We start from the raw sequence: 16926 nt of genomic DNA, 5'->3' as shown, positions 1-16926 counted from the left end.
CCTTGCTTTAGCTGGATAACTTTAGCTTAGTTTAGACATTATTTCTTTTGGGAGGCCTTCCTCAGTAACTTCTAAACCCATTAGGAGCTCTCCTGTGTATTCCGGTACCACCATGCACTAGCTCTTCTGGCACTTACTACACTGCACTGAACTTGCCTGTTTACTTGCTCTCTTCTGTCTCTGATGAGGTAGGAATGCCTTGAGGGCAGGACTCTTACTGCTATAGCCCAATGCCTAATATGGTGGTTGGCACATGTGTGTACCAGATACATGTTTAATGAATTAATTACAGCGAGAAAGAAGCAAAGGCATTTCAAACAGAGGGAATGACCATGATAAAGACTCAAGATGCTGAATCCCCTAAGATGAACAGCTCCATATTGGAAACCAACAAGATACTTGAGGGCTTGTGGGGAGAGAAAGCACAGTGATGCAGCTGATCTGGAAAGATAAGCTTCAACCCTATTTCAAGGGCACTCACCATAGGAGAAGGTGTCTGGCATGGGGACCCCATGTCCAGCCAGCTCTTGGAATGTCCAGAATTTGTTGATGCAGTTTAAAATGCTCTGTGGGCGGTTGACTAAGCGACAGCCCAACTTCTCCAGGTGTCGCAGGACCGTGATGTCACTGTCCGATTGCATTGAGGGTGTGGACACCCGAACAAGTACCACATCCGGGAAAGTGGTGAGTGCCTTCTGGTTCAGCTGCAGGCCTGTAATTGAAGGACAAAAGTGAGCTTGGCGCTTGGCCGTCGTCTAGTCCCACCAGAAGAACTGGTCCCAAAAGACTCCTCACGCCTGAAACTAGCAGGAAAACAGCCTTGATGGCTCTTGGGTCTCCTGTTGTAATGAGAAACCTACAGGCAACCCTAAACTCCAAACAAACGGGCAAAGCATGGTTATGAGGAAACACAAAAAAGAACAGAAAAAATAAAGGCAGCACATCAAGAATAATCCACTGAAAAGAATCCATAGGAGATAATACAGTCCAGCACCTTCCTTCCAAATAGTACTAGCATTTCTCAAAGTGTAGTGGCTTACGAGGCTGAAGACTTAATGAAAAAGAAGCACTATAGCTCATTTAAGGAATCCTTACTCCTCTTTTATGACTTAACCTTTAAAAGTCTATCTGAAACATTATATAACCATTTAAATAATTTTTATGGATACAATGAATGCAAAAATGTCAATGTTAAGTGAAAAAAAGGATACAAAATTATAAATACAAGTTAGAAAAGGCTAAAAGGAAATATACCAACATTTTAACAGGGGATAATGGGACTATTGGTGATTTCCTATTTTATACTTATCTATATTTTCCAAACGGTCTCCAAATGTACATTACCTTTGGACAAAAAAAAACTTAAAAAAAACACCGATCTACTAAAAATCAATTCAATCTTAAAGAAAACTAGATTGCATCCAAAGACGATTGATCCATATAGCGAAAGCACTTATATCTGTATTACACTGGATGAACCGACTATTAGCTTAAAGTGAGGCCCCAGAGGAACGGGAGTGAAGTCTCCAAGTATCTGTAGGTATCCACGCAGAAGGACTATTTGGCTTATCTTCTGTGACCCCAAGAGACAGAGCGATCCGTAAGCATGGTTCTGTCTGCTCACTCCTGTATTTCCAGCCTCTAGAACAGTGCCTGGTGCATGACAGGCCCTTGGTGTTTGTTGATTTGTACAGAAGCTATAGGGAGACAGTTTGGGGCTCAGCAAAAGGGACAATTTTGCACTACCTTAGGATGGAATGGGCCGAGGCTCAGTGGTCACCTGAAGATGACACAGAAGGGATGCAAGGGTCAGATAAGCTCACAGCAGCCTGCTTGGTCTCTTTCAACCCCGAAATCCTGTGTTTTGTATTACTGTAAGTAGTTACTTACTTAGGCATCTATGGTGCACCCAACAGTTGGGGATGGAAGGATGGAGACATAAAATGGGATAGGCAGGGCAATGAGAATAACTTGATCTGCCTTAGTGAACCTTAAAAGAGTTTCCCAATGCTCTAAAGAATACCTTTGAAACACAGTTTCAGAAGCATCTTATAGGCTTTAGGCTAAAGCACCTTCTATTTCATAAGTGATATACTGTACAACCATATAATTCCAAGAAAACAAAAGGTGTTAATGAAATTACTATGTCTCCATTGTGGCATGAATAATATTAATACAAAAACTTTAAGCAAAGCAAAGCAAAACAAAAGCAAGCAAACAAACAACCCCCCCACACACATAAAACTACTGTATGGACCTAATTTGCATAGCTTCCCCCCAGTCTAGGAGCTGTTTCACCTATTTAAAAAAAGGGAATAGGTGTAATCATTAAGATAAATTGTTTTTAGTACTTCTGCCAATAGTGTGAATGCAAGGAAATGGAACATAATTCTCAGAATCACTTATAAGCAGCATTCAGGTTACCCTCACTTTGCCATCAGAAAACAGTATCATTTATATGTCTTTTCCTTTGCCACTTGTAGCTCTTGTGGAAAATAATACGAAAGGGGATAAAAAGCAAGCCCTGTGCAGTATCCTCAAAATTGACAGAAGAAAGAAAAGTATTGGGGTGGCCAGTTGGCTCAGTTGGTTGGAGCTCAGTGCTTATAACACCAAGGTAGCCAGTTCGATTCCCACATGGGCCAATGAGCTGCACCCTCCACAACTAGATTGAAAACAATGACTTGACTTGGAGCTGATGGGTCCTGGAAAAACACAGTTCCCCAATATTCCCCAATAAAAATTTAAAAAAAAGAAAAGTATTCAAATTGGTGCAAATGGTGAGTAAATACAGAACACTTAGGGAAAAAAGCAACAGCCCAGGACAGCATTACATAATGAGATAATATATGCAAAAATGCTTTGAAACTATAAAGTGCTATACATATGTAAGGCGCTGGCATTATCATTGCACAGACATTCTACTAAGCAAGGTAGGGGCATTGATGGAGATTTGTACCACCTGATGAGAAAAACAGCTTTGCAACAGAAAAGGGACCTAGAGAAACGAGAAGCAGCAGAAACATCTGGCTTTTAAATCCCAACATGAGACCACAGACAAACAGTTACACTTCAAAATGCGAAGAAAAGAATTCAATTATTTTTGGAAATACCAACCACAAGTGGACAGAGACAGGTCAGCCTCAACAAGCAGATTCACATAGACCTAGGAAGTCTTACCAGGACTTCATCTCTCTTCTCCAAAGGAAAATCTTTGGGCCTGGCTCATTCCAACTGAAGCCTTTAATAAATGAAGAATGGAATGGGTTAAAGTGTGGCTGGAAAGGCTCTACAAGTGTTTAGACAGGTCTGCTCTCTGACTGTGCTGGCTGCCCAGCTCTGTGCAGAGGGACATAACACGTTTAGGGATACGGTGCACACACAACCAGTTAACTTCTCTGCCCATTGACACAGCTCTGGCATCCTTGCTCTGGGTAACTTGCCCCCTGTTCATTCTCGTCCTCTGCTGTCTAAACCTAGTCTAAACCACCATTTCTAGAGTGGGCAAGAGGCTGCCACTCCCTGTGGCTTCAGTGGAGACAGCAGTGCCACACAGATGTGGCCAAGATCAACATGGATTTAAGGCGAGCCCTTGGCAAACCTGTCAGTGAATTCTGAGACCTTCAAACACTGAAGTAATCTCTGATAAACTTACTACAGGACGGACCTTACTGTGTCGCCTTTCCTGGGATCATAACATTTCCACTGCAAGCCAAGGGAATGAAGAGCTGACGCAAGACATCAGGGAGGGTAGGGCTGTCTGAATGGAAGGTAACCCCTCAACAATCGCAAGCCCTCATGACCTCGAATCACAAGGGATTTCATTAGCTTAAGTGCCCTAGTGCTCTGAGTAGCGATCACCTTGACCTACAGGGCACAGCAAGGGGAAGGGAGCTGAGTTGCTTCTGGGATATTTGGGGTCTCCCAGATTCCTAGATTGAGCTTGAAATTTACTGTTTAGCCTCAAACCACTTTGTTTTTTTAAAAATTAATATGATCACTCTGTTAACAGACAGGTTAATAAGGTAGCAAAAAAAAATCAGACCCCAAACGAGTTAGTACAGTGACCAAGACCCAACCTAGTCTAAGTCAACTTTTTGAAACCACAGCAATATTTTCTCCATATTACTTCTACAAAGAATAATCTACTTTCATGGGTAATTATGTTCTGATTTCCTTTTAAACTCTCTATTATTTATATAGGAAATATTTTCATGTATTAAAAACAACATAGAAAAATGAGTAACTTTTCCCAAAGAATTGAGCCTGTTTTTATTTTCTATATATCAGGCTAAATTCAGTTAATTCTATAAAACTAGACTTGTATTTGTATGTACAACAGCAAAGAAATGCACTTTATAATATAATCTATATACAGAGAAATAGGTTTAGAAGTAAATTGTTAATGGAAAACAGAGCTCTGAAAATTAAAAACCGTTCTCAATCATTCACTTCAACAGAGGGAAGAAGAAGAGGAATAATGAAAGATACAGTCCTTCAGCTCTGACTTTGGCATTTTTATTGAGCATCAGTTGTTTCAGGCACTTCGCTAAGAACTTTCACTTTTACCGTATTCTCTTATTTAAACGAAAGGTGTCTTGCAATATGGATCCCTGCACTAGATCTGACTGGAACAGTCTTTGCATTTACACAGACCGAATACATAATGGGTCACCACCCTCCCAACCTGTGCACACGGTACACCCATGCACGTGCACACACACATACACCCTTAGCTTCATGAAAGAGAGCTTCAAAACTAAACTGACTTCTAGTATGCTAGAAAAGTCCTTCACGTACAAAGCAAGCAGAAGAAATATAGTGGGACACGAGCATGAGAAAAAGCAAGGACCTCAGTTACAGCGGCTTTTAGAACCATTATATGTTAGCAGGATCAGGTAACAGCAGTGGCTGGGAGCAAAGCTCTGAAAGTTGTCACAACGGAATCAATACTATAAATAAAGTAAGTGGCTAATCCATTAAGGACTTCACATTACCTTGTTGTGTTATGAGGAAGATGTGTCATCCGAAATATGATCTGGCTCAGCTCACTCTCCAGGTCTTCCCTGGTTTCTTTCTACCCTACGCTCCGCATTTTCTCATAAGGAAGGTATTTTTATTCTTAACAAGTAGATGCCATCGCCACTCCTCCTTCCCTTTTAAAGTTCTTTGTTACAATGCCCAAAGAAATCTCACTTCTACCTCATTAAAACCCGCAGTCATTATGTGGCCACCAATTGCTACTTTGAGGTCATCTAATTCAATGCAAGCGTTACTGAACTGTCAGGATGAGTCAGACACACTACTAAGCAGGAATACCGAGATGAACTACGTAGGTGGTCTCTGCCTACCAGGAGCTTACAGTCTCCTTATGGAGAAAGATATAGATGCATTCATTCATTCACTCAACACACGTTTATTGTTTCATGCATTCATTCGGCCAATATTTACTTAGCACCTACTTTGGGTTTCCCCAGAAGCATTCCCAGAGACAAGGACTCAAGTGCAAGAGGTTCACTCTTAGGGTGGTAATGTCAGGAAACACCGGCTGGGGAGTAGAGACGGGAATGAGGCAATAAAGGGTGTGTTAGCAGTGAGCGAGCGAGCACATCCGCACCTGGGGCTTACCCCCGCCACAGAACAATAAACAATGGTTCAGTGTACACACCAGTTATCCCACCCGAGGGGCAGGGCGAGGGAGCAGGGGAGTTATAACTTCATATACCAACTCTGTCCTTGGTTGAGAGCTGCTCAATCCCTGGCCCTCCTGCCTTGTCATGCATGTGCAGACTAAGCGGGCGCCTGTGACAGGGGAAAGCCCTCAGACAGAGATTTGGGCGCTGGTGGTTAGAAGTGGGGCCCCAGTGCCATCACATGGTAAGAGCAGAAGGGACATGTGAAAGCCACTGACCGCCAAGGAACAGGCACCATCTTAATGGCTGGGAATGGGGGGTTGAAGCATGTGAGTCAAACAAACAATATGCCTGGAATTTAAGAGAGACAACACACCTGTGATTAATGCCACTGATGCTCTGTGCAGAGCACCTAGGTATTAAGAAGAGTAATCAATCTGGTTTGGGCAGAGGGTGGGGAGAGGAGGTGACCTATGACAGCCAAATGTGAGAAGTGCTCTAGCAGGCATATAGATCAGTGTACAGTGACAGCAAAGGAGGAGGGAGCAGTTAGGTGATTACTTCTGAGGGAGAATGAAGGACAGTTTCAGAAAGAAGATGTTGACTCATGGTGCCTCAGGGCTCAGAAGAAATGTGTAAAACTCATAAATGCATAATGTCTAACTCTCAGAAACAAATCAATAGTGCAAGCACTGAGTTCAGAACTATCTTGGGGGCTAACCTATTTGCAAAGTCATTTCGAGAAGTTGAGACCACATGAGATGAAAGAGTGTATAAAGTACTAGCCTCTAAGTCAGAGACTCGATGTAATTCCTTGCTGTCATTTAACAGCTTGGCAAGACACAGAAATCCCTTAGGATCTGTTTCCTCTTCTGTAAAATGGAAGGGTCCCAGAACTGGGAAAGCTTCCTCCCTCCCCTACCTGACCCCACCCCACCATCTTTCCTCCAGCTGCGAACTGAAATCTCATCAAGCCCTTCATTCCTCTCATACCAGTCACTCAAGACTCCAGTCTCCAAGGCCATGTCATTCCCCTGGACTGTAAGCCCCACCTGGCTCTGACTTCGCTTTATCTACTCTCGCCTTCCACTCCTTCCCTTCTGCACTGTGCCCTCGGGGGCTTGATGGGCAACCAGCGAATCCCCTACTCTCAACCTTTTCAGTGAGTGTTCCCTTCACCTTCTTTTTCGGAGTCCCACTGAACCTTGGCGCTCCCCAGTGACACTGCTTCCTCAATAGCCCTCCCAAGTTGTGGCTGTTTTCCCTCCCTCGCACCTGGGATGACTGGGCCGAGTGGTAGGAGAGATGTGCTCCTTAGTGTGGCTTCCAGACCATTCTCCTTCTCTCACCTGAGAACACCCAGCCTGACTCTCATGAAGACTACATCACCCCACTTGTGCAAGTCATCTAAGGACTCAGTCACTCCCTTCTGTCCTCGAAGCTTTAGCTCCTGACTCACTGACTTTCCCACGCTGTCACAGATATTGGTGATTTTAGTATTCGGATGGAGCATTCTTCCAATGCCCAGGCCTCAGTTTCTTGACCTCCTCTCCTCCAAGGATCTTGTCCACCACCCACCTCAGGCACCACTTCCGGTAAGGTTCTAGACTTTATGCACTCACCATAATTCCAATCTCCAACCAGTGTCTCCTATCTTTCCAGCTTAGTCCCTTTAGCACCCCAACACCAGCCATACTTTGACCCCACCAGGAACTCCATACATGGATCCCCCATCTTTTCACTGTCCCTCATCTCCTTCATACTCTCATTCCCCTCTTACCCTATTTAAATTCCATAGCTAAACCCTCAAATCCTTGCACCCATGTCTTGCTCGGCTAAACCACAGCCCTGGTTAGACTGCTCTAACTCTGCCTACTTTGTATCCCCTCCTGTGCAACGGAACCTGTCTGGAGAAAAAACACACAAACCTGCTGACTGATTTCAAGGGCATCCTTATTGCTGCCTGGCAAGCATTACATTTCCCTAATCCATTCACTCTCCCACAACCTTAGATAACTATTTCAACAATTTCTCTTCTTGCCTCAAACTTTCACTACTTCTTCTCTCCTTTGCATTCTCACTCTTCCCATTTCAATGAGAAAAACCGAAGCAATAGAAAAGAACTTCTCCATAAGCTCACACCAGAACATCTACCCACCTCCCTGCACCTATGCTGTATAGGGTACTTTCTCTCATAATGGCTTAAGTGTCCGAGCTCCTAGCTTAAACCAACTCCTTGAAATACGCAATTGATCCCAAGCCTTTCGCTCACTGACAGCACTGCTCCAGCAACTCACCACTCATTCCTACACCATCAATTTCTCTCTCTATGTTGCATCACTCACACCAGCATACACCATGCTGTTTTTCTCCCTTCAGTCAAGAAAGCCTCTCAAACCCATTTCCCTTCGGGCAACGTCTCAGTCATCTCAGGCTGCTATAACAAAGTACCACAGACTGGGTGGCTTAAACAACAGATGTTTATTTCTCACAGTCCTGGAGGCTGGATGTCTGATATCAGGGTGCCAGCAGTCGGGCTCTGGTGAGAGCCCACTTCCTGGTTTGCAGACAGTTGGCTTCTTGCCGTATCCTCACATGGCAGAGAGAGAGAGAGAGAGAGAGAGAGAGAGAGAGAGAGAGAGAGAGAGAGAGAGAGAGAGAGAGCAAGCTCTCTGGTCACTTCTTGTAGGGGCACTAATCCTATATAACCCTACCCTCATGGTCTCATTTAACCTAATTTCCCACCAAAGGACCCATCTCCAAGTATCATCATACTGGTGGTTAGCGCTTCAATATAGTATGAATTTGGGAGGGGACACATTTTAGTCCATAGAAAGCTATCAACCCATTTTCACCTTCTCTTTGTAACAAGAATCCTAAGACAGTGTTTATATTCGCTGTTTCCATCATTTCACCGAAACTGCTTTTATAAGGGTCACTAATGCAAGACCCACATTGCTAAATGCAATGGTTAATTCTCCGTCCTCATCTTACTTGATCTACCAGCAACAGTCTGACCACATCTCCTTGAAATACCTTCTCCACTTGGCTTCTGGGATAACATCCTCTCCTGGATTTCTTCATTTCCTTCACTCAGGATTCTTGGCTGGCTTCTCCTCCTCTCCCCACCACTAAACATTGAAGTGCCCTAGGCTCCGTCCTTGGGCCTCTTCTCTTTTCTATCCATAGTCACTCTCTTGATAGGTATAAGGAGAGGCTCTTACTTTTGATATCTTCAGGCCAGGGCTTTCCGCTGAATCCCAATCGATACGATTGACTGCCCACGTGGTAGTTCCACTTGGGTGTCCAATGGGCATCACAGACTGAGTCCTGAGCCTCACCACCTACCCAAATCTATTCCTCTCACATCCTTTCCACATGAGGAAATGGCAAACTTTATTCTTCCAGCTGCTCAGGCCAAACACTTTGGAGTCCACCTTGACTAGTCTTTCCTGCACACCCAACATATGATCCAGTAGGCAAATCCTGACAACTCTGTCTTCAATTTACATCTGAAATGTAGTTACTTTTCACCTCCTCTCCTGAAAGTATTCTAGTCCAACCATCATCCCTCACCTGATTTGTAGCAAAAACTTCCTAAGTGGTCTCCCTGCTTTTACCGTAGCTGCCATCAGTCTGTTCTCAACACCGTGTCCAGACTGACCCTGCGCACATAAGGCAGGTCCTGTCATGCCTCTGCTCAAAACGCTCAGTGGATTCCCAGCTCATCCAGAGTAAAAGCCAGTCCTTCCATGACCCATAAGGCCTACATATCTGTTCCGTCTGCATGCTCCCCTCTGTCCTTCTCGCCTCATGCTCGCCCCGTGGCTCACTCTGCTCCAGCCACACTAGTCTCCTTGCTATTCTCTCCTGCCTAACCAACTGTACTTCCAGGTATCTAAGTGGCTTGCTTCCTCACCTCCTTCACATCTTTACTTGAGCATCATCTTCTGAGTGAGGACCACCCCAGCTATCCTATCTAAAATTGCAATCCCCTCCTCCACCTCCAAAAACGTGCTATCGCCCTTCCCTGCTTTTTTCCTCCTAAGCCCTTTCACCAACATACTAGATATGTTACTTTCCTTATTTGTATTCCAGATCCCCCGTCTAGCATGCAAGCTCCTTAAGAGGCAGGGATTTCTGCCTGTTTTGTTCTGGTGCCTACAACAGTACCTCACACATAGTAGGCAGGCAACAGATATTTGTTGGCTAAATGAACGAATGAAATCATAGTAACGATGGTGGAGACTGTGTGTATTTTTAGTCTCCATTCTATCGCCAGGCCCTAGCGCCATGTCTGGCAAGAGGAAGTGCTCCATTAATATTTGTTGAATGAAATAAATAAATGAATAGGATTGCTGTGAAATTAAGACACCTGAAAGATATTCAAGTGTTTATAATAATAAAGATACAAGAATGAAGAACCATTACCCCTGTTAATTCCTCAATGCAAAGTAATTGAAATTTATCGCTTCCTCCTAGTGGAGTCTTGAGCTACTTTTTAAGAGTGAAGGATCACATAGAAATTGATGGAGAATCTCAGATGTGTTATAGGCTTGTGTTAAAACAATATAAACCCCAATTAAGGTGAAGTCTCTCAGGGAAGTAAGGTGGCCAAAGAGGAGCTGGAGCGAGGTGAGGCTAGCGCTGACGTACCTGGATGTCAGCGGACTGCCCGCTAGTAACAGGAGTAACTGGAGAGAGAAGTAGGGATGGATGGGGATGCCATGGACCTCTCTGATGATGGCTATATCCCTTCCACCAGGAGATCCTAACAAATTTGGTGAAAGTGTTACGGAAGCAACAACAGGTGCTTCAGAAATCTCTAAGGGCTTTGAGATCCAGTAAGGGTCCCTATCTGCTGGTTCTAGAACTCTTCCCAAGACAGTTCACGAAGTGTCTCTAAAAACTATTGTTAGAAACATAAAAATAAAATACACATCCAATCGATCCTCAGTCCTTGAGGTCAGCCCACAGATACAAATGTGGTCCCATGGCGTAAAGTGTATCCATTCAGCGCCCAAGTCAGTTTGGAAATATTATATTGTAGGTGCTTCACCCACTCTCTCACCTTTCCACTAGTGCTGTGTGGTGGTTTATTCAGATTACAGGGTGTCAAGCACAGGCCTTTAGCAAGGACTGAGGTTAAAGATCAACTTCCATGCACAAAGGTGAGCACGGTATCCTTTACTGTTAGTGTCTTCTTGCACAATAATGGGAGTCCATCCTTTCTCCACGAGGCCTCTGCTGTCTTTTGGAGAGCTGCAATAAGACCATTTCCTCATATAAATTTAGTTAGAATCCCCCGATTCTTATTCACCTAAGTGCTACAAAGAACCAAGTAAAAGTATCCCAGAACACCTTAATTTAAAGAACCTGACCTAGAAATTGCCATACGGCCACCAAATATTTGCTCTGAAAGTAAAGGAATGCTGAATCATTTAGCTCCTAAGAGACAAACTATAACACACCCTTATTGCCCAGTCAGACTCATTTTTTTTTTCTCTTTCTGTCTTGGTATCTGTTCCTGAGTTTGTGACTATATTTGTCTTTTGGGACAGTTAATCATAAAGACCTGTGGGTGGTCAAATAACTTAATTTACACTAATGACTGTCCTCCTATAATGGCTCATCACAAAAGAATTTACACACCTAATCACAATCTTCCAAACACGGAAGGTAACTACAGTCAAAATTTTGTATACTTCAAATTAACCTTTAAGGCACTTGACTCAGTCATCCAACAAACATTAACTAAAGGCCTACTGTGTACCATTATGGAGTATACGTCTGAGGATTCCCCAGTCATTTAGGGGGAAAGGGAAGATAAACTCTGTAAATAGATAAATTACAATAAAATATGATGAATGCTATTTTAAAAGGTTAAGTGTAATGTTATTCGGCAGAAGGAAGAAAGAGACTGGTTGGGGCCAGGTAGGAAGTTCAAGAAAGACTTTATAAGGATGAGTGACTTGAGCTGGGTGTGAAGGATGAATAAAAGTTTACCACCCGGGAGGGAGCTGGAGCAGATGGGCGTCTCAGGCAGAGGGAATTTCAGTGCAAGGGGAAGGATAAAGTCAGTGTAGACTGAAGCATGGGGTGGAGTGGAAGAGAGGAAACAGAAATTCTGGTTCTGCTGAGACCAGAATTACTACTGGTCCTCATTGCTAGCCCAGACACTGTTACTGATGTTTATAAGAGTTAATATGCAAAAAAGAACCTAGATCTTATGTGCCTGGTGCCTAATAAACAGTACATATATTTTACTTTGACTATTATTATGTGCATTTTGGTGCCACATTCACCACCATCTTATTCCCAGAGTTGACAATAATTAGTAAATATTTGTTGAACGAAGAACTTGTTTTCTAAGAAGGAAATGGAGATGGATATGATTCTCATAATGTACATCCAGCAGAAAGGTGAAGGGGAAGTGTTTTCTTCAGGATTGCTCCAGTCACTGAAGGTCATTCCACTTTTCCCAGTAGTCTCCCAAATCTACGCTGGGGAGGGTAGATCACAAGGTTAAAAATAATAACCATAAAGCTCGCATTTTCAGTTTACTTACATTATTCTTCAAATAACTGCAGTCTTTAAATCTCTTGTCTGAATCCTATTTCCAGATAACAACCTGAAATTCTTATCTCTGGATTTGGGCTCCCAGTCAGTAATCACCGCAGAGAGATGCTCAGGAAAGAATTTAAGCCACCTTCTGAGGCACTGCCCATCCCTGCCCTAAACTGACTCCTTCACGTTCTCCTTTGCTAATCTCAAGAACAAATAGACAGGAATGAAAGCATAAAGGCGGGAAAGGTGGTACCTTTACTTTCTAAACATAAAATTACTTTGCAAAATCACTGTCTAGCCTCAATGTAATTCAATTCAGTTGAATTCCACATCTACTGAGAAAGGTCCTATAGGTTGCAGGTATCCCAAAGCATACGGTCCTTATTCCATATCACTGGGCTGGGAATTAGGATCTCAGATTTTTAACTGTGGGTTTGCTAAGTAGCTGGATGACACTGAGCAAGTCACTTCATCTCTTTGAGCATTAGTTTCTTCATTTGTAAAACGAAGGGGTTAGAATGGATGACCTCAGAGTCCTTCCCAGCTCTAACATTCTATAATTCTCAACTGGGAAATAGCACCAATACTACTTTATCTATTTCTGTATTTCAAAGCTAGCAAATCCTAGACTTTTTTTCAGAGGCATGTTTTGGGTTTGCAAATTGCCAAGGGTTTTCTATAGTTTGACTACAGAGGAAACTGGGAAATAGAGCCCACAACCTTTATTCATGCAAAAATATTTGAGTGGCTACTATGTACAAGGCACTATTCCAGTCTCTGTCCCAAAGCAAACGAACTCACTCTTCTCAGGGTCTTTGTGTTTTAATTAATCCACCCCACAACAAATAAATCTTTTGGCTGCTTTAGATGGCAGAAACAATGATCTGTTAGATTTATGTGTTGTGATACGTGTGAATTAACAAAAATTTTTTTAAATGCATCAAAAAATACCTGTTTTCAATTTCTCCATTGACCAGGCAAATAACTACGTACATTTTCTTGAAGTTTTGAAAGAAGTAACTCCTGGTTTGTGAATTGACTGAGATACATTTACACATGAATTCAGCAAAATTTTAAGACATTAAACAAAAGGGTTTAAATGTTTCCTGCAGCACTGCTATTTAATTTTGTCTTTTTCTGGAGCTGATTCTTTAAAATGGGGTTTTAGATACAAAACAGAGAGCATCGCCCTTCTCTTTCACAGCAAGCGTGATGCATCTATAACAGGAACATGAAGTGAAATTTTGGTTACTGTATCTTTCTTTACAAGCTGTAAAATAAATAAAGAAAGAAAATGAAGAGCAAACAAACCAACCGTGGGGCTGGGAAGATGTACTCGTATGTACTAGGTCTACATCTAGTAAAATAGAACAGATTCCCCCATGCAAGTATGTTACTGACACACAGAATTTTAGAGCCGGAGGAACCGTAGCCCTTGGTTTTATAAACAAGAAACCTGAGATTGAAAGACATAAAGTGACTTGGCTAAGTCAAAGCCAAGATACTTGTTAGCAGCAAAGCTGTAATAAGAGTCCAGGTCTGCAGATTCCCTGTTCAAGAATTTAGCTCTACATTACCTGAGTTTTAGCAAGTCAAGGAAAGAGAGATGCTACCCTTTATGGTTGACTGACACTGTTTTGGACTAAATGTAAGACTCTTAATGTTTGTAGTGTATTTCTCCAACAGACTATACAATCTTGTATTACTTATGAAGGGTTTAGATAGATTTTTGGATGAAACATCTAGAACAGATATATTCTACTTAGAACCAGATCATATTCAAAATCTCATTTGTAAGAAACCTGTTCAGAATTAACAAATTAAAAGAATTAACAAATTATGAGCTTATTTCAGAAGGGCTGGTTGAAATAATATGAATGGTATCCCAAGAAGCACCCTGAATTGGACCCAGACCCCTTCGAGTCCTAGAGGCTGCTGGAGTGGCTGGGGACCTCCAGTGGTGGCTGCAAGCCAGGGGTAAGTTCCTAAACCACAGATTCCTAACTCAGGAGGTGTTTGTGTTAAGAATAATTAAAAATACCTAAAAGCATGATTAACCTTTGGAAGTCAGGGTGACAAATGATAACCTTGCCTCACCCAAAAGTCTCTTGGACACAGCAGTGGAGAAATCAGGCCAGAATGGTCTGTACCTGAAATCTTGGCTTTTCTGGAATCAGAATTCAACACTTTTAGGGCGGAGGATCAGTATAAAGAAAACCCATCGAAGGTCTAGTCTTCCACTTTACATGCAAGAAGCGATTCCAATCTTTGTCAGATTTCTCCCCATATGTAGGTCCTAGTTTGGGAATAATATTCTAGGTAGTGCATTACTGACGCTTACACACTCCTGGGAAACTTTTAAAAACACTCACTGTAATGGCGATTTTGTAAATGTAACGTGGGTTGCTATAAATCTAAACTGACAGGCTACCGATGCAAGCAGAATTTGCAAATTCGATGTTAGCAGCTTGATTTTCCTTGGACCTCCAGGCGGTTTCAGGTAAATTCGAGTTCCTCCTAAAACAAAGTCCCCTTAAGTAAATTAACTCTCATTCTCAAGTCTTGGCCTCAAGGCAGATGGTGGTGGTCAAAGGAAGCTCTCAAGGTTAGGCGCTTTCTCCAACTCAGAGGTCTCGTGGGGGGGGGGCGGGGGGCGGGGGGCGGGAGAGGCTGGTTTCAGGGGCCCGAACTTGCCTGGGGGAGGCCCGGGGGCGCGCGCCCACCCACCGGCTCTCCGGGACCCAGGCGCGCCTCCCCGCCCTCCCGGGGCTCGTCACGCTTACCGAGGTGGCCGCCGACGATGGTGACGGCGATCTGGTCCATGAGCACCGCCCGGAAGCGCACGTCCTGCTCGGAGCAGCGCTGCCGGAGGGCGCGCAGGATCTGCACCTGCGGGTAGTCCTCGCGGATGCGCCGGTCCGTCAGGAACCAGAGCTGGGAGCACATGGCGGCCAGGACGGCGGCGCGGCGCCGCGCGGACCCCCGGGCTCCCCGGATCACTGGCTCGGGCAGGCGGGCGAGCGCGCGCCGCGGCTCCGCTCCCGCCGGTGCGCCAGGCGCCTCTGCAGCCCTGACCCAGCGAATCTGCCGGCCACTCAACGCCGCCGCCGGCCCCGGGCAGCCAATCAGCGCGCGGTGGCGGGCGCGGGCCGGCCGCGCGGCCAGCTGCAGAGGCGGCCTCGGCGGGCGGCGCCGGGGAGGGGCGGCGGGGCCCGGGGCCTGCGGCATGCAGGGGAGGAGATCCGGGCGGGGGCCCCCGAGACGCGCGCTGGCGGGCGACGGCGCGGCTGAAGGAGGGCACCCCTGCCCTGGACCCCGGGGAGCGCGGTGCTGCCGGCTGCTTGGGGCGGCGGAAGCGCGAGGGCCCGGGGCGGCGGCCGGGTGGGGTGGATGGATGTCCCGGCTGACGGGCTAATGGTGCGCAGCGGCCAGCGCGATGCGTTTCAAAGGTGGTCGCGAGCATCGGGGCCTGCGTTCACTGATGGTCCCCTACAGAGTCTCGGCAGGGCCTCGGGGACGTCCCAAAAGGGACTCCGGGGCCTGGCGAAGGTCACCTGGCTAGTCCCCCAGTTACACCCTGGCCTTGGAATTCTCCGCCCGAATCTTGGCCTGGAGCTGGAGGTGGAGGTTGAGGGAAAGTTCGGTTTTAGCCCTTTCCCGTTCAGATTATTTGAAGATACATTTCTTAGGATCTCAGGTCTTCTTACACTGGACACCCCCTCCTAGTCTGTAGCGGTTCTAGGCCTGTCGAACTTCAATGTGATGAAAGCGCATCCAAGACTCATTTTAGTCAGATGGACCAGTGGCTGGTCTTCCCCCTCAGGCCATGCAACTGAGTCATCTTTAAACACCATCCTTGGTCCTAGCCAATTGCAGAATCTGCCTGCAAACAACAATGTTTGAAGCCAGATTTTCCTTTCTAAATAACTGCAAGACTGAAGTTAGCCGTCATTTGAGACTGCATTTGCTCTTCCAGCTCATTAAAATATGTCCTTTTTTTTGGCTTAAGTAATCAAAAGTAATTTCAAGGCAGGCCCAGCAATGACAACTTAGAAATGTGGTAAGATGTCTCAAATAAGATATAGGCTTCACTGTAAATATTATGTAAGTGTGTGCATTTACCCACTAAATGTACCTGTAGAAAGGTTCTGTCTAAACAAAATTTTAGACTTTTTTTCCCTTTTTTCTTTTTTTATTAGTTTTAGGTGTACAGAGCAATGTAATAGACATTTAAACCCCCCATAAAGTGATAAGCCACCCCCTAAGCTATTACCCCTTTGACATCTTATGTAGCTGTAACAATACCATCGACTCTCTTCCCTATGTTGTACTCCATATCCTGTGAATATATATCTATATATTTAGTTATAAATGACATTCAATATTATTCTACTTCAGCTCTTTAAGTGTATAGCACAGTGGTCAGACATCTACACAGTCTATGACGTCATCCCCCTGATAAGTCCAGTGCCCATCTGGCACCTTACATGATCTTTACAACATTGTTGATTATATTCCCCATACTGTATTAACTATCAATTTGTATTTCTTAGCACCTTCACCTTTTTCATCCTGACCCCAACCGCATTCCCATCTATCACCCTGATAGATCTAGGACCTATCTGGCACCTTACCTAGTTATTACAATATTATTGACTATGTTCCTTATGCTATACTCTACATCCCCATGACTACTGTGTAACAACCAATTTGTACTTCTTAATCC

General features: G+C 44.4%; 1 protein-coding gene across 3 annotated transcripts in view; it reads right to left on the bottom strand.

Moving 5' to 3' along the window:
* Positions 1 to 15336, bottom strand: part of RIMKLA (ribosomal modification protein rimK like family member A) — a 29005-nt gene extending 13669 nt beyond the window's left edge. Inside the window, exons 1-3 of one of the 3 annotated variants that reach the window (XM_074334525.2) lie at positions 14984 to 15264; positions 3181 to 3241; positions 482 to 712 (exon numbers count right to left, since the gene is read on the bottom strand). In XM_074334525.2, coding sequence (XP_074190626.1) covers positions 482 to 641 — 160 coding nt within the window. In that variant the 5' untranslated portion in view covers positions 642 to 712; positions 3181 to 3241; positions 14984 to 15264. Of the gene's footprint in view, positions 1 to 481; positions 713 to 3180; positions 3242 to 10704; positions 10725 to 14983 lie in introns of those variants that run through there. The other 2 variants (XM_074334526.2, XM_074334524.2) reach the window with 2 other exon arrangements.
* Positions 15337 to 16926: the final 1590 nt, after the last annotated feature.

This window comes from Rhinolophus sinicus, chromosome 14 (genome assembly GCF_057876585.1).
Source record: "Rhinolophus sinicus isolate RSI-liver-muscle chromosome 14, RSI-T2T, whole genome shotgun sequence".
In the NCBI taxonomy this organism is placed as follows: Eukaryota; Metazoa; Chordata; class Mammalia; order Chiroptera; family Rhinolophidae; genus Rhinolophus; species Rhinolophus sinicus.
Note: the sequence above shows the minus strand (reverse complement) of the source record. Positions and strands in the feature narration are given on the sequence as shown.